General features: G+C 49.1%; 1 protein-coding gene across 4 annotated transcripts in view; it reads right to left on the bottom strand.

Annotated features, from left to right (window-relative positions):
- The window catches only part of SAMD4A (sterile alpha motif domain containing 4A), a 102,343-nt gene extending 76,227 nt beyond the window's left edge, over positions 1-26,116 (bottom strand). Inside the window, exons 1-2 of one of the 4 annotated variants that reach the window (XM_086748566.1) lie at positions 26,031-26,116; positions 24,988-25,637 (exon numbers count right to left, since the gene is read on the bottom strand). In XM_086748566.1, the coding sequence (XP_086604692.1) occupies positions 24,988-25,183 (196 nt within the window). In that variant the 5' untranslated portion in view covers positions 25,184-25,637; positions 26,031-26,116. Of the gene's footprint in view, positions 1-24,987; positions 25,638-26,030 lie in introns of those variants that run through there. The other 3 variants (XM_086748568.1, XM_086748570.1, XM_086748567.1) reach the window with 3 other exon arrangements.
- Positions 26,117-26,699: the final 583 nt, after the last annotated feature.

Genomic DNA, 26,699 nt, shown 5'->3' with positions numbered 1-26,699 from the left:
AGAACAAGAAACAAAGTCCTTAGGTCTGTTTTCCATTAGAAAAGAAGCAGCCTGAACAGATTCCTATTGTTCTTCTACTTATGGGGTCTGTTTCCCAAACTTACATCTCAGCCCGGTCGGTCTGGATGGAACCTAAGGAAGTCCCCAGAAACGCTGGGGTTTTGGAAAATGAGAACTTATACTGTGAAAGCCTTGCTACTGGGAGGATCTCCCATGCATCTGCTACCAGTCATCAGTAGGGCTGGCCACACGTCCTGTCGGGATGTCCCCAGCCCAAATCCCCTCTCAGGCTGAGGACACTGCACTGTGCAGGTTGCAGGCTAAGGGACAAAAAAACCGCACGGGCATGGCAGGAGTCTGACAACATACACACAAGCTACCTTCAACCTCCCCAGTTTCAGCACCGAGGGTCCCAGTAGCACAGCTTACAGAGCAGAAAAATCACCCCGGCTCGGTGCTTCTCACATACCTGGGGCATCCCCAGCTGTTACCCTGTACGCTACGGCCAAAGGAAAGCTCTCAGGTTTTCATCCACAGCTTCATAAAACAATGGTTGTCTGTTCACCGACTCCAACACGACACAAATCCAGACTTTACAGAGTTTATCCAAAGCAATTCTTTCCAACTTAGGAAAACCGAGGCTTGCCTGGCAGAAGGACAGGCCATGCTATTGCTGTGCACGTCGGTCGTTCTGCAAATCATCCTGAGTAGCAAGGCAGACTACAAAAACATTGTCTCACAGAGATGCTGCTGCTTCCTTCAAAAAAAAAAAAAAAAAAAAAAAAAAAATCAGTCTCACAGGACCAAGTACGGGTCCGACAAGAACAGGACTTGCTGTGCCGGTGGTACGGGAATCTCTCTACCCCTTCACAGATGTTCCTCCAAACACGTCTGCTAATTGAATCGACACCCTCCTGTTCAGATGAACATACGGCCGCCTTTGTACCGGCACTGCTTTTACTTTAATAGTCCCTACAAGGTGCTTTAAGGACAGGATGGATCGCTAAACTATCATTAGAGAATGAAAAAAAACAGGCTTTAGGGCTTTTTGTTCCTCCTCCTCTTCAGAGCCTGACCATCACTGCAGGGTCTGGGTGTGAGCCCTGCAGCCATGGTCCAGATGCCCGGCTCGAAGGCACAAGTCATTCCCTGCTTCCATGGACATCCAGCTGGAAAAGGCCCAGAAAGCTCTAATTAACCAAACTGCTCATTTACCTTTAGAGAGTCGCTTTTCCAATGAGCTCCACTGGAGATAAAAGGGATGCTGTGCCCCATGGGAGCAGACGGACACAGAGCTCGCACAGATGCTAGTTTAAATCATTCTCTCCCTTTTGCTGGTTTTATGGCCAGGAGAACAACTGGGAGAGTTGGGAAAAGGTGATGGGGAACACAAAAGCTCACCAAGACAAGAGTAGCTCCATCAAACCCTCCAACGTATCACTCCTCCCTTTTCTCAAGGGCACCCAGGTCTCATTATACACAATGCCAGCTCCTCTTGACATAACGTTTTACCATAGGGGAAAACCAAAACAAAACAAAACCACCCATGCTAGCAGGATTAAACCAGAAAAAGAACCCTCCAGGTGAGAGGGGCCATGGGGAGCACCATAAGACTCTCCTCCAGAGTGGCACGAACCAAACACGGAGCCACAAATGTTTCAGGAAGCTGGAGCTGATGCTAAAAGCAGCCCTGTGCTGGTCCGCTTTCCAGCAGCGAGGTTTGCTCGGCTGTGCCGGGGGCTGCATCCTGCACAGCTCAAAGCACGTGGGACAAAGTCAGAAAGGGGGCGAAGGGGGCAGAAATGCCTCCTTCTACAGCAATAGAGTTGGCTTGTGGTGTTTCACTAAGCTTTGGGAGGGAACGTGGGTAACGGCACATACGAGCCAGAGGGAAGCGGGGCTATGGTTAAAAATAAACAAACGAATTAAATCAAAAGGAAGGAGAGTGGGACCAAAAAAGAAACCCCACTAGGAGTGATGCAGAGCTGGCTTCCAGTGCTCTGGACCTTGCATTTTTTGGCCTTATTTACGAAACACAAATAATCCAGCCTTCTCCGTAAGCAGCCAGATCCGGTGGAATTATATGTCTGAATACTCTCAGTAAACAGACAGAAAGCTGTGGAAACACAGCTTAAGGCAATACGCACTAACAAGGGGGCCTTTATCACTCAACCTGGCTCCTCCTGGCAGAAGAAAACCCGCTGGCCCTGGCTGAAGTCCGTGCAACTGGTGTGTTCGATCGGCTGCAAGCCGCGTGCCGCTCCAAGTGGGGATACCCCCGGCTGCATTTATTTATTTATTTGTCCCTTGTGATGGAATCCACCGGAAACAGGCAGCCAAGGGGCAGGGAGGAGGGATGCTGCTACCCATCGCCATCCCTTCCCAGGGTGGGAGAAGGGATGGTGAGAGCCAAACACATAGGAACCACCTTCTCCCCCAGTGCTGAGCATCTGCTTTCATCTCCTGGCAAAAGCCCTGCGCACTGCTGAGACGTATCACCGGTGAGGTTAGGCGCAGGAGAGAGGATTTCCTGCCAGAGGAGCACACCATCCACTGGAGAGAGCGATGGGCGAGAGCTGACACCATTTTGCAGAGTGGATGGAAAATGCCGAAATAAAATCCAGCTCACCCAAAAGCCGGGAGCTCAGCTGAAAGAGTGACGGAGCGCAGTTGTCTGGCCAGACTGGAGGATCAGCATGCTGCCTTCTGGCTGGAGGATCTAAGGATCCGAAAGTATTTTCCAGACCAAAAACATACTAATTTATTTTCAAAGATCTTCTGTTAAGGAGAGCCCTGTTCCTACAGCGGTAAACTCCCACCTCTGCCAAGAGGCTGCACCAAAATTTCTGCAAGGAAACCTCAATGCAAGGGGAGCACAGGGCGCTGCGGAACAGTTTACCCACCACCCGTGTGGTCACGAGGCAAGGCAATGCTTCTCCCATGCTGGATGAACGGGGGAGTCCTCGCATTTTTTGGCCAAGATGTGCATGGCCACATCCAGGCACACCCCAAAGCCCACCCCATCTCTCCCTGCTTCACCCACATGAAGGACCGCTAAGCTACTGCAGCCTCCTGCATCCGCAGTGTGCTCAAAATAAATTAGTATACTCAGTTCAAACAGATTATTATACTCAGCTCAGACACCTCAACTCTTATTTGTTTCTAGTGAGGAGCTATTCTTGACAAAAAATAACCACCCAGGAAATTCCAGTAGAGTGTTATTTATTTTTTCCTTCCCAAAGAAATTTCCTTTAAATTTAAACTTTGCTGCCTGATGACAGGAGGAGGGTCAGGCCTCCTGATGAAGGTGCAATCCTTCATGACCGTCAGATGGGGAAAACCAAAAGTGTCTTGTAAGTGCACGTCTCAAGCAGGGACCTGTAACGCAAGACGAGGACGCGGGTACAGAAAAAACGGAAAGACAAGGCTTTGTTTTGGAAGCTGGAGGTCACAGAGAGCACCGCTGGGCTGATTGTTCTTCCTATATTTACACTTGGAACAGCACAGGCCAGTTTTAAAGTCACGCTGAAAGGTATCAGCACATTTCTATGCGCACGTTAACGGGCGCCACGCGAGTGCTGTACAGCACCGCGCCTACACCCGCGCTTTGTGCTTACCGCAGCGTTTGCTATCTGAAGACCTCAATGTGAATTAATTTAGCTTCCCAGTACCCTCGCCAGGTAGATTCTCTTTCTCTTACAGAGAGAAGAGAGGACCAAGAAACAAATGGGGGCTAAATATGAAGTCATCCTGCCAGGATTGCCATTAGCACAGACCTTAAAAGTATTTTTTCAAATTTTTCCCCCAAATCTGAAAAAAAGTGTGGTGGCGGTAAAGAGCACGCAAGAGGTCAAGCACCAAGATATACACTGACTTCAACCCATGCCTGCACAGGCAGGAGCTGCGTGCCCGTGTGCTCTGCAAGTCCACACCAACATGACTTATCAAGCCAAAAAAGAGTGCGTTTTATAGCCGGAACGCAATTACAGGACCAGGACGTACACTAGGAATGCAGGAACGGGGGTGCACAGACCTCAAAACCCTGCCAGAGTTGTCCTCACCACTGCTTCTCTTCCCTCGACATCAAAAGTTCCCCCTAAAACCCCTAATTCCTGATGACTTGACTTGGAAATGGCAGCAGGGATGTCGCAGGTGAGGTGGAAATACAGAATTGTGCCAGGAAGGGTGGTGGGCCTGGGAGAGAGGAGGAGGAGAAGCAGCTCCAGTCACCGAGGACATCCCGTCCCACTCCTGCCCCACAGCGCAATCGCTCACAGCCCACGCCTGCATAAGCCAGCTCCTAAATTTAAAATAGTCAGAGAGCAGCTTTGAAACAACAGCCAAGCCTCGGGGTTATGCGTGTGCTGGGGGAGAGAGGGAGGGAATACACCTCCACGCTTTCCTTCGGCTTATCTTATGAGCCTTGTAGCGGGGGAGCAGCTCTGGCACCCACCAGACAGTGCCTTCATCCAAACCTTTCCCATTTTCCTGCCTCCACAGGACACTGGGGAAGAGCTGGAGCGGATTGCCCCGCTGAGCGAGAGAAGGGAAGACAGCACAAAACAGGGTTTGCACAGGGATCCCTCACGTGGGGTGCCGCATGCCCCTGACCCCCATGCCCTGCTGCATCTGCATGCCTTCATCCCGCTTCTCTTGAGATGCCGGCGGGGAGAATTCCCCAGATATCAACTCAGCTTGTGCACAGACCAAGATGCACGGGAAGAAGGAAGCGTATAAAGCCAGCAGCACGTGTAAAACCCCTTGAAAAATAAAAAGAAAAATGAAGATAGATCTGTGTGTTTCGAGCAAGGTTCAGATACATCAGAGCACACCATCACCTTCCTCAGTGACATGAGAACTCGTATAGCCCAAAGTCTTTATTCCAAGGAGCCCCCGCGGCCTCAGCACAGGCCAAGAAGTCCACTTATCCCTCTAAACTACCAAAGGAATTCCCTACAGCTATTATTTCAGACAGAAAATGCTTCCTCTATCATGGCAATAATAAAAACCAAGATATTTGTGTGGCTTCTGCTTTGATGGGAAAATGGCCGAAGCTGAGAAACATGCGGCTGCAATGAATCCCGTGTGAGCCCTTCTCACGCTTCACTGCCCGGATCCGGCACTGGGGACAATACACTTTTCTTTATCCCTAAGTAGGATTTCCCCTCCTTTTTTCTCCTCTTTACCACACATCACCAGCCAAAGGGATATCTGACGGGAAGGATGAACAGCAGCTGGGGAAAAAAGTTGATTTTTCAAGAACAATTTAAATACTGCATAGCCCACTTCACCTTCTATTTGATATATAAGATGAAGCTGAAATCCTTTGGCCAGACAGAGAACCGCAGCAGCCCCAGCTCCAGACCCAACCGTCCAGTCCCATCCCACAACCCTGAAGGTTTTTTCCTGCAATCACAAACCCTTTTTTGCTCAGGAGTGAGGGTGCACAGCTCATGCCACCACAACCCCCTTTCCTCTAAACACATCCCTACTGCGATTTTAGCGTTTCGAAAGCACTGATGCCAGAGAGGAGAGGGGCTGCAGCATCCCTGCTCCCTCTCCAGCAGCTACGGGCTCTCCCCGGGATGCAGGACATGAGGATGCACTTACCCTCAAGTCCTCGCGTAGGCTGATAGGGAGGGATGGAAAACCTGTATTTACAAAATCTCCTTCTTAAACAAGCAGAAAGATGTAGGACAGAAGAAGGAAGCTTGTGCGCAGGCTCGATGCACAAGAACCACCGCAGACACCAAGGAGATGATTTGGGACCTGCATGCAGGCAGTGCTGGCAAACCAGTTGGCCTCAAAAGAGCCCGGCAAGAAGCAACAGGGCTAAAAAAGGAGGGAAAACCACTGCATACATTCCCCAGTTTTACAAGCTTTTTCCAACTATGAAAAAAAAAATCCAAATCCCCAGCACTGAAAACCCTTAGCAAATTTAGCAAAAAACATCAACAATTTTTGTGTTATAGCCCAGGCACAAGTGCTCTCCTTACGAAAAGGAGATGCACTTTTGGAAAACTTCTATTGCAAATACTGTTGGTGGATCTTTTCTTTTCCTCTGTAGTGCTAAATACTCACAGCATCCTAGAAACGTAAAAAGAAGGGCCATTTTTAGACTTACACGTGCAGAGGACTAAGAGTGTGTCACTGTGTGTCTGAGCTAGATGTCAAATTCTCTGAAAACCATATGCTGAAGATTGCTGTAACAAAAGAGACTGCGATGATAAAGGGAAGCCTTATGTTCAAGTACTGGTTAGTCGTGCAAGATTAGCAATTAGCTCACTATCCAATTTTTATACAAAGGCTTTAAAAGGACAAGATTTCTCCTTAACATGAAAGCAATGAACTGATAGCTATTCGCTGCTGAATTACTCATTCAGATTTAAGAGCAGCAGAAGTACGAAGCTTGTCGTCTTCTCTGTCGTCAAGAAGAACTACAGGGCCAAGGGCTAGAGCATCGCATCCACGATTGCAAACGTATCCTGTGGGTTTCATGCTTAAAGCCCACTCCCGCTGGGACCCGAGCTGCCCTGCTGCATTTGAGGTCAAAGATTTACTGGCCGATCAACACAGCACATCCCCAGGGCATTAGAAGTTCAGTTATAGGAAAGATGGGCTGCTCATTAGAAGAAAGTAGAAGAAAATAAGGTGTACTGTTTGCAAGCAGGATGAGACTCCAGCTTGGGTAAGAGGATGCTTGTGATCCAACCCACTTGGAGGACAGGATGAAATATAAAAATCCTTAAGGAGCGGGCACGCAATACAAACCACAATTAAATGTTTAACACCTGCGTGCATGCAAGATGGACCTGCACACGAGCAGAACCCCAAAGGACACCACAAAACCCACCAGACACTCCCAAACCTGTGCAAGGCACCTACCCCACTGGCAGCATGCTACATTTCTGTGTCTCCCCATGCAACCACACCAATAAACAGAGTCACGCATTGAACTGCTTGTGTCAAAACTAGTGCCATCATCGGACAGACACCTCCATACCCAAGATGTGCGTGGCGGGGCGAGTTGTCCCCTGAAACAGCTCCTTCCCAGCCTCCTCCTCCCAAACCCGGCTTCGGTTTCAGCTGCAGTTGTTGCCTCCCAAATTGCTCCTCGTTAAATAGTCTCCCTTCCTCTTTCCTGGGGGAGGATTTTCCCCGCGGGATGACAGCAGGCTGTACAACCAGGAGAAAGCTAAAATAGTCTTTCATTAAGATTAACATCCCACTGGCAGCTGTGTTACAGCAAAATGCAACCACCTGGAGGATTAATATATAGACGGATTAATACATAGACTGCAGTCGGTGAGAATATAGCAACAGGAAGGAGCTAACAATATTCTTGACATTCACCACGCAAAGCAAAAAACTATAGGTAATAAGGCAAAGTAAATAAACCCAAGATGCATGAAGGGACAGGAAGGCAGTGCTTCAATACCCTAAATAAGTGACATTGTATGTATCCGAAAAGTCTTCCCAAGTGGTTTCTAGAGAGCTGGCCATCGCAGTCTGGCCACCAACAGGCAGCCTGCATCCAAATGTTGTAGATTAAGCACTAAGCAACATCGCAAAAGCAGCTGTAAACCCTCGTGCCATCTGAACCTGGTAAGTGGGAAAGAAAACCAATCTGGATATCGGGGTTACCCTTGGCAAGACCAATCGTCCCTTCCTATCCATCAGAAGCAACAGTCACGGCTACTTGCTGCGGATGGGGAGTTATTCACCAAGCGGAGCCACGAAAATCAAACAGTTCGTGCTCAAGTTGTGGTTTACCACTCAAGAAAGCCCATCTCAGGAAAACCAGAGCACTTGTTGCAGAATCAGATATAATTATCTTCAAAAGTTGCACCGTTATCTGGTTTCGACATACAGTTCCCTCCATACGGTAAGCCGAGGCGGGACGTGATAAATCATAAAGCCATCCTTAGCATCGCATCTATGAAATAGCCATCTTGTGTAAGAAAGCAAACACACAGCAGGAAAAGCAGTTGGCAATATGGAAAAAAAAAAAAGAGGGAAAAAAAACCAAACCCCTCACTTCCTTGACAGGATTTATTTTTAAATGATGGTTGCTCAAGCCTGCTCAGGGAATTGGAATGGCAGGAGTAGCTCTCGTGCAAGAGGATGAATAGTGACTCAGCAGGTAAAAGCTGTCAAAAAGGGTCCAAAATTGGAAGAAAAAAAAAAAAAACCAGAAGGGAAAACTATAAATATGTCAAGCAGTTTTGCTTTGTGCACTGGTTGGATGCCTGTCGCTGCAGAAGATGCTCTGTGAAGCAAGCAGGGGAACCCTGTCCCCAGCACCCGCGGAGGGGGTCCTCCCCCAAAAGCAGGAGCCAGCAGAGGCAAGCGGAGCTTTGCCGCCAATGTCAGCAGGACCCCCGGCATCCCCGTGCCATTAGGGATTGCTTTAGGCCCCGTGTCCACCCGAAACGCGACGTGCAAGGGGATCTCACCACGCTGGATTTCAGCTACGATGCTAGAGAGCCTTGCACCCCGAAGGCGCATCCCTCTCCAGCCTTCGCCCAACTCTGCACAGTACTCTGGAGAGGACAGGAGCAAGACTTTTTAGTGCACATTCAGACAAAAATATATTTTCTTGCACTGCCTTTTTTTAAAAAAATAATAAAATAAAGTCAAAAAGCCCAGCCAAGATGAAAGGCTGGAAAAACACTCCTCCTTTCCCCAACAGAAATTACAAAAATGCCTTTGAATTTGTTTTGGCAAGAAACAATGTTTTTTATGAAAGAGCTTCATTGAAAAGTCACAATTTGGAATGTACTCTTCTATTCTATGGTTTTTAAAAAGTTTTAATTACCACCTTAACAGTATTTTGACATAGTTTATGGTTTGTTAGATTGCATTGTGTGTTACGAATGCCAAACGCACCTTTTAGAAGCGCCTTATTATAGCATTAATACTAACTAACTGCGGGGTTTGTGCTGCCGAGTCTTGTTTCAGCAATTAAAAAATAATAAATTAATTCCATTTGGAGAAAACACTGCCATTTATAACCCAGCAATTAACAACAGATTTAATTTTAGATATTGCTGCATTCTTCGGCTGACTGAGTTACTCAGTACTGACACCGGTACTATCGGTATACGCCTAGTTCCTAAAAAACAGACCCAGGCCACCTTCTCACCCCTTAAATTCACGGCAACAGAGATGAAAAGTTAACGCTGCTTTCCTCTCTCGCGGGAGCTGCAGCATACGGCCTTTGCTGAAAAAAAGATTGCAAGCACAGAGCACGTGCTGGGATCTCCACCGCAACAGGCCAAATTGTATCAGCCAGGGGCACATAAGGAGTTAACAAAAAAAAAAAAACAAAAAAAACAAACAACAAAACCTCAATGGAGAGAAGCAGAGCTGACTGTATTTGCATCCAGGGTGTGCAGACATCTTAAGGGAGACAGAAGCAGACTGAGGCTCGGCTGGAGACATGCCCACAGACCCACCTCCCAGTCCGAGGCCGGACAATCATGCAGCAGGGCAGAGATGGAGAAAGAAAAATGCTTTTTATTTGGCCGCGGCTCTGCCAGCGGGAACGTGATGCCCAGGGAGGTCTGGTGCTGCTGGCAGGGCTCCAGTTGGCACCCAGGGGATGGAAGGTTGCTGGCTACATCCCACGTGGGGAAGAGTTGGAGCGGTCCAGGGACCCACACTTGCATCCCAGTGTCGATGGGGCAGCCCCAGGGCTCCCTGACAGCCCCTGCCAGGGGAAGGCTGGTGGGAAACGGGACTTGTCCTCACCATCTGCCCCTGGGCACATCGCAGCAAACACTGGCTGTAACCACCAGCAACCTCTACATCGTGAAAATAGTCTCTCTAGATAAGGAAAGGGAAGGTGAACAGGAGTGAGGGCATGGGAGCTCCCATTTCCCCACCTGTGCTCACGGTGTTGCCAAGCTCCCAGCCTCCTCCACCACACTGGACAGAAGAAAAGGACATGCATGCGTTGTGGCAGCAGTCCAGTCTTTGAAAGCAAAATTAACACATGCAGTAGGGCACAAGTTGTGAAATGGTTCCCTAACAATGGCAGTGGAGGACACCGGGCATCACCTGAAACACTAAGGTGACATAGCGACAGTTATTTGCTATTAACACCCGTCAGAGCAGCACCGCAGCTGGGAGAGGATCCCCAAAGACGACCTGAGTAAAGCAAGATACGCTGTGGCCACACGCATGCTGTGGGGCTTGCTGTGGGGAAAGCAGGACGATGCTTTGGGCTTCCTGTTACACGAGAGGCCAGAACGGGTAGCACACCAAGAGCTACGTGAAAATAGCTAGAGGTTTTGGGGGTTTGTTTTTTTTTTTTTTTTGACATCAAGATGATGATGCTAATATTCACAACCAAGTTTTAACGGTGCAACAAAAGAGATTTTGCAAAACAGCAAGGTGATCGCACTCCAAAAGCCCAGTGCCTGGCTGGGATGGAGCGCCAGAGCTCATGCACCAGACCAATCCCCAGACATTGAGGAAAAAAAGCCCCCAGCATCCCTGGGACCCTACCACAGATAAACTTGGACACACCAAGCGATGAGAACTGAAAAGACAGCACCCTCAGAAGGGTTTTCCAGCCTCTGAAAGACAGAAGATCACCTTCGCCATGTCTTGACCTCCTGCCATGCGTCCTCTTGGGCCAGAGGCACACGTGAAAACAAGCAAAATTAAGTTAAACCTTGCTTTTATAGAGTTTCCCCTTCTCCTTGTACAAAAAAAAAAAAAGGAAACAAAATCCCCAAGTACGTATTTTTATTTAGCAAGATTCCAGCGGTCTCCTTTCTTGCTACATCCCTCTCGAAGGCAGGAGCATTGCTGCACTAATTGTAAATCTATTGAAAACAGGCTACCCTCTGCTTTCAAACTGGAATTAGTTACGCTTGGGCTGACCTTGCATTATTTTGAAGCACTGCAACATTAAAAGAAAATTAGAGTGACTTGTTAAATCCTTTAAAAGGTAAAGCAACTCTATTGCTCCAGGTTCACATAAAAACAAAAAAAACCAACACACAAGACAAACAAAAATCAAGCTCTTAAATCATGACTACTGCTTTAATGTGGTAGGATTTAGTCTTATATTTTAGATTTATTCATTTCTCGTTTACTTGAACAATCATGCTAGCTATAATGAGCTCTCCCTATGAAAACTGCAGCTACAAAGGATCAGATTTGCTTACGTTACAGAGCTCTGAACACCTAGAAAGGAAATCCTAATGCGTGCTTCTTAGCAGCCAGATTACTAGTTTTTAATTCTCTCTGCCAGATGCATTTTTAATCTCTTTCCATATAATAAAGCAAATTAGTGCTTTAATTGTATGGATAAATTGAACCAAAATATGCACATCAAATTAAAAAAAAAAAAAAACCAAAAAAAAAAAACAAACCACAAGCAACTTGGTTTTGCAGAGCTGGCAACTAATGGCGCTGGGGGCTGAATTTGGCTCTGCAGGCACTGGCTGAGGAAGAAGATGCTGCCCAGAGAGCGAGGAGCTTCATCACCCCTCAGCCACAGCTGACGGGCTCCCATTTCTCCTCTGTGGAGGGACCACACGGACAGGCAACGCATCCTCGCACTCGCGGCGGAGCACGAGCAGGTAAGAGCTCAGGCTACCGTGCAAATGCTGGTCCACAGCGAGTTCATATTGTCCCTCGGTGAAACTGCTCACCCCTCCAGATTCACACTGTGGCCATCTCAAGCCATCTCCTAACCCATCATTAACCATCATCAGATTTTATTGCCCTGGGAAACTGGACACTGCTATCCTCATATCACAAGCTGAAGCACGAGATTCGTGATCCTACTTCCCTACTCACCAACTTGAAGAGCAAAATTCATCATGAATCACCAATCCGCCTCAGGAAAGCCCCCAGGTGAAGTGGGCACCTTCAAAACCTTGGGCTTTCACCAGCAGCACAGGGAGGGTGGGAAGCAAAGCCTAAGCCTGTAGCTTGCAGCCAGCAGGACCGCAGGACCCGCACCCAGGGCTCGACATCTGCACATCGTCCCCGTTTCTACCGAGCCTGGACCGCCCAAGAGCCGTATGTCCAGGGGAGAAAGATGCAGATGCAGAGGCAGGTTTGCAGCAAGGAGCTCTCCCTCTCCTGAGCCACCCAGCCCACAACAGTTTTTGCCAGCAGCATCTATTTGTTAACTTGAGAACAACTTGATTTGCCTTTGTAGAAAAAGAGATTCAATATCGCCAAGTGCTTTCTCCAGATTGAGGGGATTGCTGCCAGATTCAGTGGCCCTAGCAGGATTAGGGAAGTTGTTCTTATTTTCCACCAGTGCCACGGGGCCAAATTCAGCAGCATAAATTCAGAATAGTTGCACTCAAACCCCCAAGAAGTTATTTTTTTTAATCTGTTTCACTGGTGAGCAGGACACACCTGCTGGAATTAAATCCAGCTAAAAGCATCACTGACTTCAGCAGAGTGGCTCTCTCCATTGCCATCCTCGAGGTGGGACTCATTTAACATCGCAATTCGGCATGGATGCAGGGGTCCAAGCCTGGCCGGTGCTGGGGGAGACCGAAAATAAACCGGCGTGCGAGCATCAGCTGTGCAGAGGGACAGCCCTGCTTTCCCACTGCGGGGCAGGGATAAGAGCCTAGGAATGCAAGAAGTCACTCAGAAGTGCTGACCGTCTCCTGGGAAAAGCTTTAGCAACCCTTTTTTTTTTTTTAAAATAAAAAAATTAAGCAAACAAAAGTCACCCCAGAGAAGGCACATTCGGCCAAGAGGTTTTCTGAAGGGGATGTTGAAAAATTTAATTTAATTTAAAAAAATAAGCAAAATGGTGAAAGGGCTGGGGTAAACAGCACGTGGATATACAGCAATATAAATAGCTCTGCCGAGACTCAAGCTGCAGGACAGGAATAATTAAATGCGCGGAGAAATAAATGTCAAAAGGGTCCTGCACACAGGTAACCCAGGCACAAACATTTCAGAGCTGGAGGTGGGTTCCCTTCCCCACCGGCCGTATCTAAACCATACGTGGGATGCACCCAGGAACTGGGTGCCAACCAAGAGACCGATTTCAGAGACCTGCAAACAGCATCAGATCCACAGTGGGAGTCAATCTGCCGAAATCAGGGGCATCACACCAGCGAGGAGTCGGATCTCAGGGGTCTGTGGGATGCCAGGGCAAGGCATGGGTGAGCCCAAAGCCTCAGCAGGGCTGCAGCATCGGCCGGGCTCCGTGGCCCTTGTGTGACAGGACCCCTGGGTATCACACACCGAGATCATTGACTGTTTAGAGTAGGGCAAGGGGAAAATTAACAATTTCTATTTTAAAAACAGAAAACAACTGAACATCAATGCTAACATCCAGTTCGGCTTTAGGAGGGATTTGAAGAACTCTTGTTTCTTTGCTCCTTAATCCCACACCATGCTTCCCCACTATCAACCAGTATCGACTTCTAACAACGCAAAAGCATCTGCCCACATTTTTGCAATTATTTCAGATCCAGCAAAGAGCACTCTCCCTTTTCTGTAGGGTTAATCTAAAGAACAGTTGCCAAAATGCTGAGAACACAGTCGAACAATAGCTCCTCTGATGAAATTCCTCCACTCCATAGAGAAACCAGTATCCTCCAGCTGCTGTGGCTTGTCCAGAGATCTCCAAGTGTTTACCCGCTCCCATTAAAAAAAAAAAAAAAAAAAAAAAAAAAAAGGAAAAAAAAATGATGACAAACTGAAAGATTTGAGTGCAACTTGCAAAAAATTAATGCAGAGCCTCGCAATCTAACCGCAACACAAAAGTTTTATTAATGCAACATTTGCTTTGTGTGAAAAATAAACCCGGGACATCAGTGGAAGGAGGGCAATGCCGGCCACCTGTCCCAGGGATAGAGACTCGCTATATTTATTGGTACAGAGACCACTTTTAGCAGCACCATTGCTTTAAATACTCATTCTCAGTGGAATCTCTGATCAGTCATTTATAAAAGCCGGGTAGCCGAGCCGGACAGCTGAATTACAGCAGCTATTATCCACGTACGCCTGCATACAAGCCGACACCTTTATTTATAAAGGCTCTCCGGCTGACCGAGGTTTGACATCAGCTACAAAAAGCATTCAGCATCCAACTGACTGCATCAGAATAACGTGATGAAAGGTTAGCGAGCGCAGCCCGAGAAGACACCTTTACACAGCGCTAAGAGCTATCGTTAAAAGAATTCATGCTGCTGCAATGACTCTTTTAACAGAGCAGGTTTAAGTAATCGATTTTCTGAACAGACACACTGAGTTGCACACCTTTGCCTCTTCTGCTGGTATGTATTTAAATGGATTTCCCCCCCCCACCCTAGAAATAATTCTAAGACATTTAGAGTATTTTTGGTTTTATCAGGCCTGTCCCCTCTCCCTTCAGACCTCCTGGGTCTCTGCGCTTTCTGAGCTGCTGCTTTTCTTGCTCATTCACCTTTCGGCTCACCCCCGCCCGCAACCCATGAGCACGGACACACGCTTTCCACAAAACGTGGGAACCCATGACACGCAGGTAATACCAGTGCAAAGGGATGGTGGAGGAAGAAGAAAAGCAGGTGGTAAGAAAAATCAATTGCTCACAGTTGGTTTTCTTTGGCTCTAATAGTCTCAGTGGCAACCCCCGATAACGAAAGGTAAGGAAGCCTATGGCAAGAGCATGAACTCGGCTTTAAATTGACAGCATCCCCAAGAGCAGCACACGCAGGCATACCAAGCAGGGCTCAGCTGGGTGAAGGAAGGCTTTAAGTACCTGTATGTTCTCATCAGGCTCCTAATTCGGCTCTAACAACCCAAAACAGGAGCTGGCAGCTCTGCTGGGGTGCAGAGATGGGATCCAGCTCCCGACGGGGCTCCGAGGGCTGCGCTGTGCCTGCTGACACAGTAATGGTAAGGAAGAGCTTTCCCTGCCCAGCTGCTCATTTCTTAAGCAAAGACCATTAAAAGCATCTTCCTTCAACTTCCAAAAGCATCCTTCCTGCTCTCAGCACCTTCTCCCCTTGCACCCATCCCTCCTACCACATCCAAACCTGCAGCACTGGACCACAACACCACGCCTCAGCCCAACTCTCCACCTAAAATTCCCTACAGAAGATGAAAATTCAGGGGCTGACAGCAAGAGGAGCAGCTAAGTGACCTCGGGCTTCTCTCGCAGGACCAACCTGAAGCTTTGGGCCGCCCTCAAGACTCCAGCACCAGCATCAGGAAGGAGCTGTGCACTGCCAGAGCGTTGCCGAGTAAGTTGTTATGGTTACTGGAGGGTTTGGTGGGGTTTTTTTCCCCTCCTCTTTCAAAAAGAATTCTTATGAGTTTAACATAATACCACCAGTCAATAACAATTCTTATCTTAAAAGGTCACTCAGGTAGCTGTAACTCAACATTTCATCTACATTCGCATTACCTGCAGGGAAATAGCCTAGGGACTTTGTATTTTTTCTAATAATCCACTTCTTTGGAACTGTAAGATTTTTACAAAACCTACCCAGAACCAAGCTGACCCCACGGGCATTTTCAGCACAATGGGGAACGGACAGAAAAAACGATAGAAAAAAAAAAATCACATTGATGTTTGCTGCATGAGAAACAGGGGGAATATCCCAACAGGAAAACTATGAATGCTGGGGAAATGCATGAATGCAAACCACAGCTGCTGCAGAAACACTATGTTCTGATTGCAAACGTCAGATCATCCAAGTTTCTCCACAACAAAATTTGTGGCTTTTTCCTCCATATTTCTCTCCCACTTTTCTTCCTTCTTCACTTCCCACTGCAGACAGGGGCCAGAGAGAAGCGGACAACAACAAAAACTCAAGGGCAAGAGAACCAATCTCTGATGTTCAAGTTTCTTCTTCTTTGAAAACACAGAAACAAGAAAAAAAACGCTGTGGGATGGAAAGTGAGTTTTAAAATGTTTCAATCTAAACCTGGTCAAGCCTAGTTTTATCCACCCACTCAATTACTTCTTATAACAACAATTAAAACTCCAAACACAACACGTGCCTATGCCCCACCAGGCAACGGCGTAGGCAAGGAGCAGGAGAACTAACTGGTTAAAAGTAAGGCAGGTTTGTGGCGTGTCTGAAACAAGTTTTATCAAAAAAAGAAAACCAAACCAAGAAATCTGGAACTAATTACTTGTGAGGATCAGTAACAGAAAAGAATCTTTCTAAAGCGCCTTGTGCTTCGACTCCAGAGCTGCCTCACTCAAGAGCAAAGAGCGGAGCAAAACTGCTGAATCCTGCAGGTGACACTGACAATATTAACATTACTTTAAGTAAAATAACACCTTCAGTCATGATAGCTCAACACGCTGGGCCACGTCCAGCTGGAGCAAATGTCAGGGAAGGCTTACAGGGATTGTGGCACAAGCTTGCTCAGCCCCTGGTGCAACAGGGCCATCCGTACCATCTATCCCTATCTTCTGCAAGGGAAAGTCCCACCTTCACGACAGAAAATGACCACGAGTTTGTTCAAGCATGGCAGCACGCACGCAGGAGAAAGTCTTTCTCTGCCCTGTGGATTATTTTTATGTAAGAAAGTTTTTGCGCTTCAGCTCAAGCACTGCAACTGCCCTGAAATATCTGCAAAGGGCACCAGCCAGAATTAATAGCAGCAAACCACATGGTTATCATCCCGGTCTCAACTCAGAGATCAGAAGTCCACAGACCTCATCAGCGAGCAAGCAGAACCTCTGCTTATGCCAGAGAGAAGCCCCGAGCCTGGGAAGCCTTAGATGAGGCGCTGCACTGGACACCTGCGCAGCTCTGCAAGCACAGAGCCTGATCAGAAAAAAAAACAAACAAACAAAAAAAACCCATACTACAATTCAGGCACCTTCACCTAAATCTTTGATACACCCATGCCATGCCATGGAGTGAGTCACCACGTGCCAATACACAAGTTACACCACAGGCTGTGAACCAGGCATCGGAAGGGTGAACCTGCGCTGGCAAATCCTTCCCTTACACCTGCTTGTGCCTTAGATGCATTTGTCGCCTGCACGGAAAGGCTAGCAAAAGCCTACGTGCTTGCCTCACACAGCTAACTCCTGCCAGGTACAAAGCAAACTGGGTTTTGGCCTCTGGAGCTGGTCCTCCCACCCCGACCAGGCTCATTTTCTGCTCATTACCCAGAATCAGAGCAGACCAAATTGCACAGCCATCGCGCAATGGGTGAGACCGTCCCGAGTCCTCTGCTCTTGGAGAAGAAACCCAGCTTGCAATCCCCCTGCGCCAGAAACGCAATTCCCTCTGCCCACGAAACCCCCCAAAAAACCAGCATCATGTTCTCCAACCGAGAAACAAACCCAACCTTGTTTTGACAAGATCCTGCCCCTCCACTTAACTCATCTGCTGCGGAAGAGGAAGCGGCACGCAGGCAGACAGTCGGGAATGGATCTGCTCACTCCAACCTCAACTTTATTTGTAATTATGGGGTCCAAGATGGAAAGCCACTGGCTTGGCTGTTTGCCATCGCCAAACTCACGCTCAGTGGTGACCTCTGCACATCTCCAAGTCTCCTCTCTAGGACCAGAGCACCGCAAAGATAAACACGCTGTTTAAGAGAAAAGGAGTGAGCATGCAAATCTGCCCAGCCCCTTCATCAGGGCCTGCCACCTCTTTTAGCGTCTTTTAAATCCCTTAGCAGTTCTTGCATAACCAAGAGTTACTAAAACAAAAAGGTAATGCTTGTTTTTTCAGTGAAAATAGAGAGAAAACACAAAGGGCATGTGCACGCTGGTATATATGCATGCACACACCATTTCATGGTGGTGTTAGGTTGACGGTTGGACTTGATGATCTTGGAGGTCTTTTCCAACCTTAAAGACTCTACAATTCTATGTAAGGGTTCGTTCCAGCTACAGCCCTTGGTGCCAAACCCCCTTCTGTCTGCAGAAACCTGGGAACGGATTTCAAACACGATGACTTGTGCTTTGCTGTGGGCTCCTGCACTCACCTGGCACCATGCAAGAAGTGGGGAGAAGACTGGTGCAATCAGGTGGGAACCCCAAAACACAGCCCAGCTTCTCCGCCCTCTGATGAATCCAGCCCCGAGGATCTGTAGGCTCTGGCCCCCAGCGTTTGGATGCAGTGGTAGTGCAAGGGGTGCCCTTTCTCCGAACAGTTATCTGCAGTAACATTAGACACGAGCACGAAGCTGGAGAGCTAAAGCACTGACGGATACATCTTAAAATAAAGCAAGCGTTCACACTAATTACTATTTCAGTTACTCACACTGATTGCAAACAGAACTCCCATCTTGGTAAAGAAATTGCTTTCACGTTCCACTAATTAAATAAAGGTGGTTTTTGATGGAAAACGAGGAAAAGAAAGGTCAAGGCTTGAGAAATTGTGATCCACCTGGTCCACAGAAACCATCACTAACTGCTTCAGGGAAACTTTGCAGGAAACTTTGACTGACCGGAGCATCAACTGTTTTAAAAGCAACTGGCCCAAGCGCAAGCGTGTAAAATATAGCAGTGAGATGGGCACACAGCTCTGTTCAGCTCCGAGTTCTAACATGCCGAAGGACATAACCGCACAGAAGATTGTCCACCAGCAACGGCCCGGGCCACAAGCAGAGCACTTTCCCCGTTCATCCATTTAATCTCATTTGAAGATAAGTGTAGTCGCAAACCACATTATTTTAATTGATGGCTCTACAGGTTGTTCTTAATCCAGCTCCCGATCTAAAGCTATCCACGACCTCTCCCATCAATCCATATCTTGATGGGTTGAAGACTGCCATACGCCGTCAGGGATGCCCCGTGCGGTTCCTCCCCTTCGCATACAGCTTCCCTGCACCCGCTGTTGAGGGGCAGAACTTTATCTTGACTACTCTTCCAAGTGCAAACACACGATATCTGCACAGAAGGGGAGTATTTGGAGAGAAATCATGGGACAAGCCAGCCCAGGCACAAAACTCCAGCTCAGGTCTGCGATGATGCATGAAACGCTTCTCTGCATCTCTGCGCTTCAGAAGTGAGATTTTTCCCAGCCACAGTCACTGGGGGCATTAACTCCAACATCATACCCCTCACTGAGGCATGCATTATATGACAAAATGGTAAAAGGACATCACAAAGTTTGGGAAAGCTTCTTTGTGGGACAGCAGCCTGCCCACAGGCAGATCCACTTGCACCAGCACAACTCTCAGGGCAGCAAATCACACTTCTCATTAGTTAAGTGTTTTCTCTCCCCGCCCCGTTTTAAGCATCGCTACCCAAAAACCAGTTTCCCCGGGAAGCTCTGCCCCATGGGAAGAAGCACACCCACCACCCAAGCGACCCAACCCTCGTTTTAGGTCTGCCCCACTCTGCCAGTGCTTCAGGAGCAAGCCATAGGGAGCTTCTCCCTCCTCCAACTGCAAGGGACTCCTCCCAGGAACTGCGATACAAGGTGTTTTTAAGTGAATAGGAGGAAAAAAGTAGAAGTTAAGCACAAGCGCAGAGGCTAGGTCCCATGAGCAGGACAAGGGGGAGAGCGAAGGGGAGCCTTCCTCACACTGTGCCAGGGCTGGCGCGAGCCAAACGCTGGCTTGCAGAGCTTCCCACAGCTACTCTGAAAAGCACCTTTAAAAAGAAAAGTCTTTGAATTGCAAGAGAATACCAGGCACGTAGCCTTGCTCAGAGCCCCTGGCTAACATTCTTCTGTACCTTTATCCCCCTTCCCTTGCTATTCTCCAAAAAAACTCCAAAAAGTTTGCAAACAAAACCTGGGCAAGATGCATGGCAGCAGCACACAGATTAAAAGAAGCCAAATGCCCAACAGCTCCGCAGCTCTCTCCGCGTAAGAGTCCCAGCTCATGATTTTTAATGAGCAGAGCTGGCAAAGCTGCTCACGCTCCCCTCTGAGCAGAGACAGCACACGATGCCAACGTCCAGCTCTGCACTTAAAACTTCCTATTGCTCCCACCGAGCACAGGGCTTACCTCCCTGCACCATCCTCCTCCCAGGATGCCTGCTCAGCCCCTACGGTCCCCACCTTGGGACAGACCAGCAATGCTCTCACACAGCCCAAGGGCACTTAAACTAGAGCTGAGCATTGCAATGCAACGGTCAGCCAAGAGAAACTTGAAAAATTGAGAATCATCTTCAAACTGGGCACTGGGATGACTTTCAATCGGTGGAGGTCACCGGGGATGAACTGCAGAATTCACAGAGCGGAGGGGTAGCAGCTTCCCAACGAGCTGGGAGACCGACTGCGGCCAGGGTGGCTGCAACAGTCATAGGGCTGGAGCCACAATGACCTAAAGATATAAGAGGCGAGGTCTGCAGGAACATGTCATGTCTTTTAATAGACTAGCTGGTACAGTTGGGGGGAAAAAAAAAAATTAAAAACCAACCAACCCACAACCGCACAAGCCTTCCTTTGAGCTGGTGCACCTTCGTGCTTGGCCATTTTTTCCAGCTGCATCACTTGGTCTAATTAAAGACATTCCTGTTCCCTGCAACCCTTGTCTCTTCCTCCAGCCAGTCCTTCCCAGGACGAGAAATCTAGGTCATTCTGATGTTCTCATTGTGATACTTGACAGCCTGACAGAATGAAATAAAGATTTCAGCCTTAACATGTGAAGTAGTTAATGTCCTGTGCACCGGGCAAAGAAGGCTTGTTGTCCCTCAAAAACAAGAGCTTAAAGCTGTTACTACCACCAGTGCAGATGGGTGCTTGGAGGATTCGCAGGAGCCTTTAGACATCTTCAGCAGCCAGCAGACACTGCAGAAGCGAGGAAGCCATGGCACCTCCAAAGCTGGGCCTGGTGGGATGGGATGTGGGACTACTCTCGAAGTTCCAGGAAAATCCCAGTCACGCCTCTGGCCGTCAGAGAGGGGATGCCTGAGCAGGTGGGAGCAGAAGCACATCCTGCGCTCTGTGCCAAAAGCCTATGGACCAGATTTCGTGGATACACCAGCCCCCATGTCCTCATCAGGTCCGTACCCCGCAGAGCAGCCATACCCGGCATCCTTCAGTGTCTCAGCCCCAGACAGCGGGCACAGGAGGAGCACGAGGCCCGATCCCACCATGGGGCACATCACGCTCCTGCCTGACATTTACGGGTGGCTTGGAGGAGGTCGCCGTGTCCTGACGGCTCCGAGCAGCTGGGACTGAAGCCGCCCAGCGAGGCCAGGCTGGAAGGAAGGAAGGAAGTTATAGCAGGCTTTTAAATAGCGCTATGTAATACCCAAAACTGCTATTTCTGTGCACGGATAATATGGTTTCCATATTCTTCTCCACGCACGGCAGTCCAAGAAGCCATTTGCACTCAAACTGAATTAGCGGTACCCACACTCTTCACCAGTTAAACCATTAAAGCTCTATGAGGCTCCTCATAGCCACCACGTAGGACAACCACAAGCTGTACACTTCGCCTAATGAAGAAACGTATGGATTTCCTTCTGTGTTTGCTTCTCGCGTCGACTTCACCTTCATAATCAAGCAATATCATTAAACACACTATGGACTGCAGGTGGTCCCACAGCCACCTGTGCAGCCCCCGCACCATGTGTAGTCACCGCATCTCTGGCATGCTCTGAGACACCAGCGTAGCTTTCTGTGAGGCGTCTCTCCTCTGAGGTGGGCAATGCGGTTGTATCCACCTCCCTGTGCTTGAGCAGGAGGCTCCTCAAACCTCTTTGAGCATCATACATGCTTCCACACAGCAGAGCCACACCAATCTTGCAGCCCTAATGAGGAGGGCTTGGCTGTCATTATCAAAATACTCTCACACTTCGGGGGGGAAGAAAAAAAAAATCGTAACTCCTTCAAAAGAAACAAACTTGCTTCTCCATTTCAATTAACTAGTTAAAAGGAGTTATTTTTCTTCCTTGAGGTTCTCTTCTCTCATCTGCAATACAGCAGACCTCTCATTTGGAGTCTACCAGGCAAGAAACAACTTGGCATGGTGGAAAACTCCGCTCAACGAAGGTGTCCAAGTCCATACACTCAAAGGCTTCTGAGCCCAGCTCCGCCAGCCAGTGAGGATTTCATGCTCGACTCCCTTTGGGCTCTCTCTTGATCTCAGTTGTTGGTGATGATATTGCCAAGGATGGTGCCCATCCACTAAGGAACACATCAAGGCTGCCACCTCCTTCTAATAGCCGTGACCTAGGGATAATGTTCAAGTTTTCCCACCTCCTCAACACGGCTGGGGCAAGCAACAGGTCCTGCACACACAAAACTACTCATTTCTCACGAGGACCCGCCGTTTAAGCTTATTCGGACACTTGCTCCAGCACACTAGACCAGCACGCCGCATTCAGATCAGCGTTGCTTAACTCCTGGTGACACCCCTCGCCAGACAGAGGACTTCACCTGCACTTCACTGAAGGTGACCACACCACGTCTTACAGCCAGCTCCTGCGTCCCATTTAGGCTGTGTCACCCCACCACGCCGCAGTGCCTTGCACACCACCATCACCACATCCCCAACATCAACAAGGACACTGGCGGGGCACCTAGAAGCAGGGAGCCACCATTTCCAAGGCAGCAAACACCAGGAAAACACACTGGGAGCCACCTCAGCCCCCAGCCTGGGAGGTAATTGAGTCCAAATTAGTTATGCAAACAACGAAATTGAAATAGTAAAGACTAACGCAAGGTTAGATGACGACACTGCTTTTCAGAAGAACATGGTGCGATTCCATCGCCAGGCAAGCAACAAAGCACGAAACAGGCGCTGAATAGGAGTGATTTAAAAAAATACAGGCAGTTTTACGAAGAAGGCAGCGTTAACGCTGGAGAGTAAAAGCTATTTCCCAACTGTCTGTGGTTGCACACCTCAGCTATCCTTCCCTCCACCACAACAGGATCGCGTGGCTCGGAAAAGCGCATGTCCTGTTCCGCAGGATGCGTTAATACGTCCATCCCACGGGAAAGCCGTACGGAGAGGTGTTTGGCGAGAAAGAGGAACTCAACGGATCCAGGTTTTGCCAACAGAGTTACAAATGCCCTGGAAGAACAGCTCATTTTGGGAAGAAATGTCAGGGAAAGCACAAGCATCTCCACAAACACACCAAGGGGCAGGCAAGAGGCTGGACGCCAAGCTTCGTTCGTACGAGAAACCCCTGCGCCAAGCAAGGTCAATGGGATTACAGGGACAAGCAGGGATCGCTCGCAGAGGTAGAGATGGGAAGGGTCCAACCCCTGGTTTCCACCTTGACCTCAAGAGACCAAATGCCACCATACAGTCGGCCATACGTGACTTTGTATCTGGAAAGACTTCAAAACGCGGTTTGCCTTCATAATTCACCTTTTTTTTTTGTGGCCAGGAGGTAAATAATCCCCCTCTAATTACCTGATCAACCACGGGGACACGGCTACCAGCAAAACCACAAATTGAACGAAAAATTGCAATGCTGATAAAAAAAATAAAACATTGGTCACGTCGACTTGCAGCAGGAATCGCAGCAAGCCTGCGCATGGGAGGCTGTACATCTATCCCAGAGCGGCTGAGTTTAGAGAGCATTTTCCTTCCCCGTCCCCCCGCCCCGGGGCCTCCCCACCCAAATGGATGAGGTTCGGCTCTTCAGCTGTTTATAAAACCAGCACTGGGCCCAGCTGCAGTCGGCAGCATTCCTCCCTCTCATTCCTGCGAGCTATATAAGGGAACAGCCAATTCCAGCCTCGCTCCCCGCCATAGCCAGCCCCGATCCCTTCATGCCGGAGCAGCCCCGGGCTTGGTTTCCTGCAGAAGGATTTAAATCCGTCCTCGGACGAACACGGCATTGCGCTGGACCTTGTCATCAAATGGCAGCGGAGGCAGCTGCCAAATCCTGCCGGCTCGGTGCTCTAATAGGGAACAGCTGGAGCAGGACCCTGCATTCCTCCCGTCCCGTCAACACTGGGGGCTCTGTTCGGGATCCGGCCGCCGCCAGCCCGCAAGATTTCCACCTATCCCAAAATGCAGCCGCCTGCTTCCCCGGTACCGCTTCAACACGCACAGCCCGAAAAGCAAGAGCTCCCGGCTCTCTCCTGGATTTTTTTTATTTTTAAAAAGGGATGCTTTGCTTTTTTGTTGTTGGTTTGTTTGGGTTTTTTTTGAGAGAGGTTGGGGAAAGAGAACTATGCAGCTTAAAGACAGATTTCACCCTCCTTACTCACACTCAGTATTTCAGAAACTCTGCTTAAAGCTATTTATATCCTTGCGTATATCTGCACATACACACTTAGGAACATACATGTTTGTAATCCACACACACCCATAAATAAACACATTAACACACGGCGCAGTTCGCACATCGCTTATGCCATTTTCATCCTGCGCTAACTCCATTTACTTCTGCAGAGTTGAGTAACTTGTAATGGTGCATAAACAAAACCAAAATACACTTTCGTAGCCACGCACATTTTCTGTAATGCATTCTGCATGTTCGCTAACATAAAACAGTCTACTCATATTTTCTTAGAGCTTCACTGAAATACAAGGGGGTATTCAGAGCCGCAGGAAAAAAAATGCGTCCAAACAGGATCTGAATGATGAAATAGGAATTGCCACATTTGGGGAGAAAAAAAAAAAAAAAAAAAGGATAACTCAGCTGCCCAGACCTTTAGAAAACAACAGTTCGTCTAAGGTAGTGCTGGGCTGCTTCTGCATGTTGCAGAAAGCAAAGTAAGCCACGTTGTCCAAAAGCAGCCTAGGAAATCCAGACTCTACGTGACCTGACTTACTTATTTCACAGGAAACTGCATGGAAGGAGGAAGGGGGGGGGGGGTGGAAAAAAACCCACCAATCATTCATGCTACCGTAGTTACACCACGCCATAGACTGGAGTAGTTTGCTGTGAAAAATCAAACTGAAATAAGGCATCACCCGTTTGAAAAATAAAACATAAGAAGAGAAGCTGTTAATACAATCAAGCTGAGGAGCCCCGGCTCCCCGACCTCCCTCTTTTCTTGGGCATTGTGTTTTTTTGGTTTTTTTTTAATTTTGCCTGCATTAGAGCATCGTTGAAGAAGGGCTGCAGCAGGGAAAAAAAAAAAAAAAAAAAAGCAAACGACTCACCAGGGTTGTTGGCCTCCCCTTCGAGGATGTGGAGCTCGGTGCAGTCTGCCAGGGAGTGCTCCAGGCAGAGCTGGAGGAAGCGAGCCTGGGTCCGGCTGACTCGTTTCAGCAGCGAGAGCAAGGCCACGGTTTGCTCGCACTCGTTCCAGCCCTTGAACCAACCGGCCAAGACGCCGACCTGGTCTCGAAACATCATGGTGAGCCGGCGGCCGGAGGCGACACCTCTGCGGGGGGAGAAAATAAATAACCGGGAAAACCTCCCCGCCCCGACGCCGCTTCCTCCCTTACGGCTGGGGTCAGGATTAAAAAAGAATAGTAATAAAAAATTTAGAGAAAAAAAAAAAAAAAAAGAATCTCCTTTGCAATAGAAAGGGTTTTGGTTTGGTTGGACGCAGCTTTCGGCCTGGGTTGGGTTTTGCTCCCTCTCTCTTCTGGCTTCGGTGCGGTGCTGGAGTCCCTGACGGCGACCACGGGAGGGATGGAGGGGTGGGCGGCCAAAAAACAACAACAACAACAAAAAAAAAAGCCACAAAAAAAAAAAATAATAATAATAACCAACAACCAACCAAGAAAACCCTACAAACCCCAGGGTCAGGGCTGCCCCCGGAGAGGCGGCGGCGGGCAGGGCTGGGGGCGGCGGGGCCTCACACCTGGAAAAAAGAGTGGGGGGGCGTCAGGGGGGTGGCGAGAGGGAGGAGGAAGGCTCTGCCCGGGGCCCCGCTACCTTCCTCCTCCTCCTCCAACGAGATCTCAGAGACCCCCACCCCCTCCCGCCTGCCCGTTTTGGGAAGCACCCACCCCCATGCATTCGGCAGTACTGAGGTGGGGGTAAGCACCCCCCCCCCCCAGCGCATCCAGCACCCCCATTTAGGGGGGAACAAGCAACCCCCCCAGTGCATCCAGCACCCGGAGGGGGGGGTCCCCCCCACTGCAGCAAAGCTCAGCAAAACGGGGGCGGGGAGCGAGTTCCCCCGTGTGTGCGTGTCGGTCCCCCCCCAACCCCCCAAAAAGTGTCGTCGCTGTTCCCCCCCTCAATCACTCACCTGTCTCGTACCGGCCCCGGGAAGCGGGGGGGGGCCGTGCCATGGCGGGGAAAGGGGAGGGGGGGGGAAAAAGGGGAGGGGGGGGCGCGAGCGGCGGCTCCGCGGCGCGAGACTGAGCCCAGCGGCGCGCCGAGCCCCCGCTCCCCACATGCCGCTCATTTGCATAGCGGTGACGTCATGTGGGGCGGGGAAGCGGCGGGAGCGGGAGAGGCGGGAAGGGGGGGGGGCGGGACGCGCGCGCCTGGCGCGCGCGTCCCGCCCCCCCCCCTTCCCGCCTCTCCCGCTCCCGCCGCTTCCTCGCGCGCCTGCGGAGGAAACTACCATCTAGCGGACTGCGGGGGAATGGCTTTTTTTTTTTTTTTTTTTTGAGGGAAAAAAGTTTTACTTTCTGCTCCGGGAAATGTCGCATGGGCAAGAAAGCGCCTTTTAAAAATTATTTAAATTTTTTTTTTTTTTAAATGTTTTGCATGTCGGCAGGCTCAGCGGTCAGTGCTGCCCCGGAGTTTTGGTGAGCGGGGGGTGAGTGTGGGGGATTTAATCCTGGAGCGGGGCAGGGTTTGTATTTCGCGTTCTTGATTTCCCCTGAAGATTTGATTTCCCTGATATTTCAGCCTGAAGAAGAGGAGGCTCCAGGGCTACAGGAAAGATGGGGAGAAACTCTTCAGCAGG

Source organism: Chlamydotis macqueenii, chromosome 5, assembly GCF_036417535.1.
Source record: "Chlamydotis macqueenii isolate bChlMac1 chromosome 5, bChlMac1.mat, whole genome shotgun sequence".
In the NCBI taxonomy this organism is placed as follows: domain Eukaryota; kingdom Metazoa; phylum Chordata; class Aves; order Otidiformes; family Otididae; genus Chlamydotis; species Chlamydotis macqueenii.
This window is presented reverse-complemented; position numbering and strand designations above follow the sequence as displayed.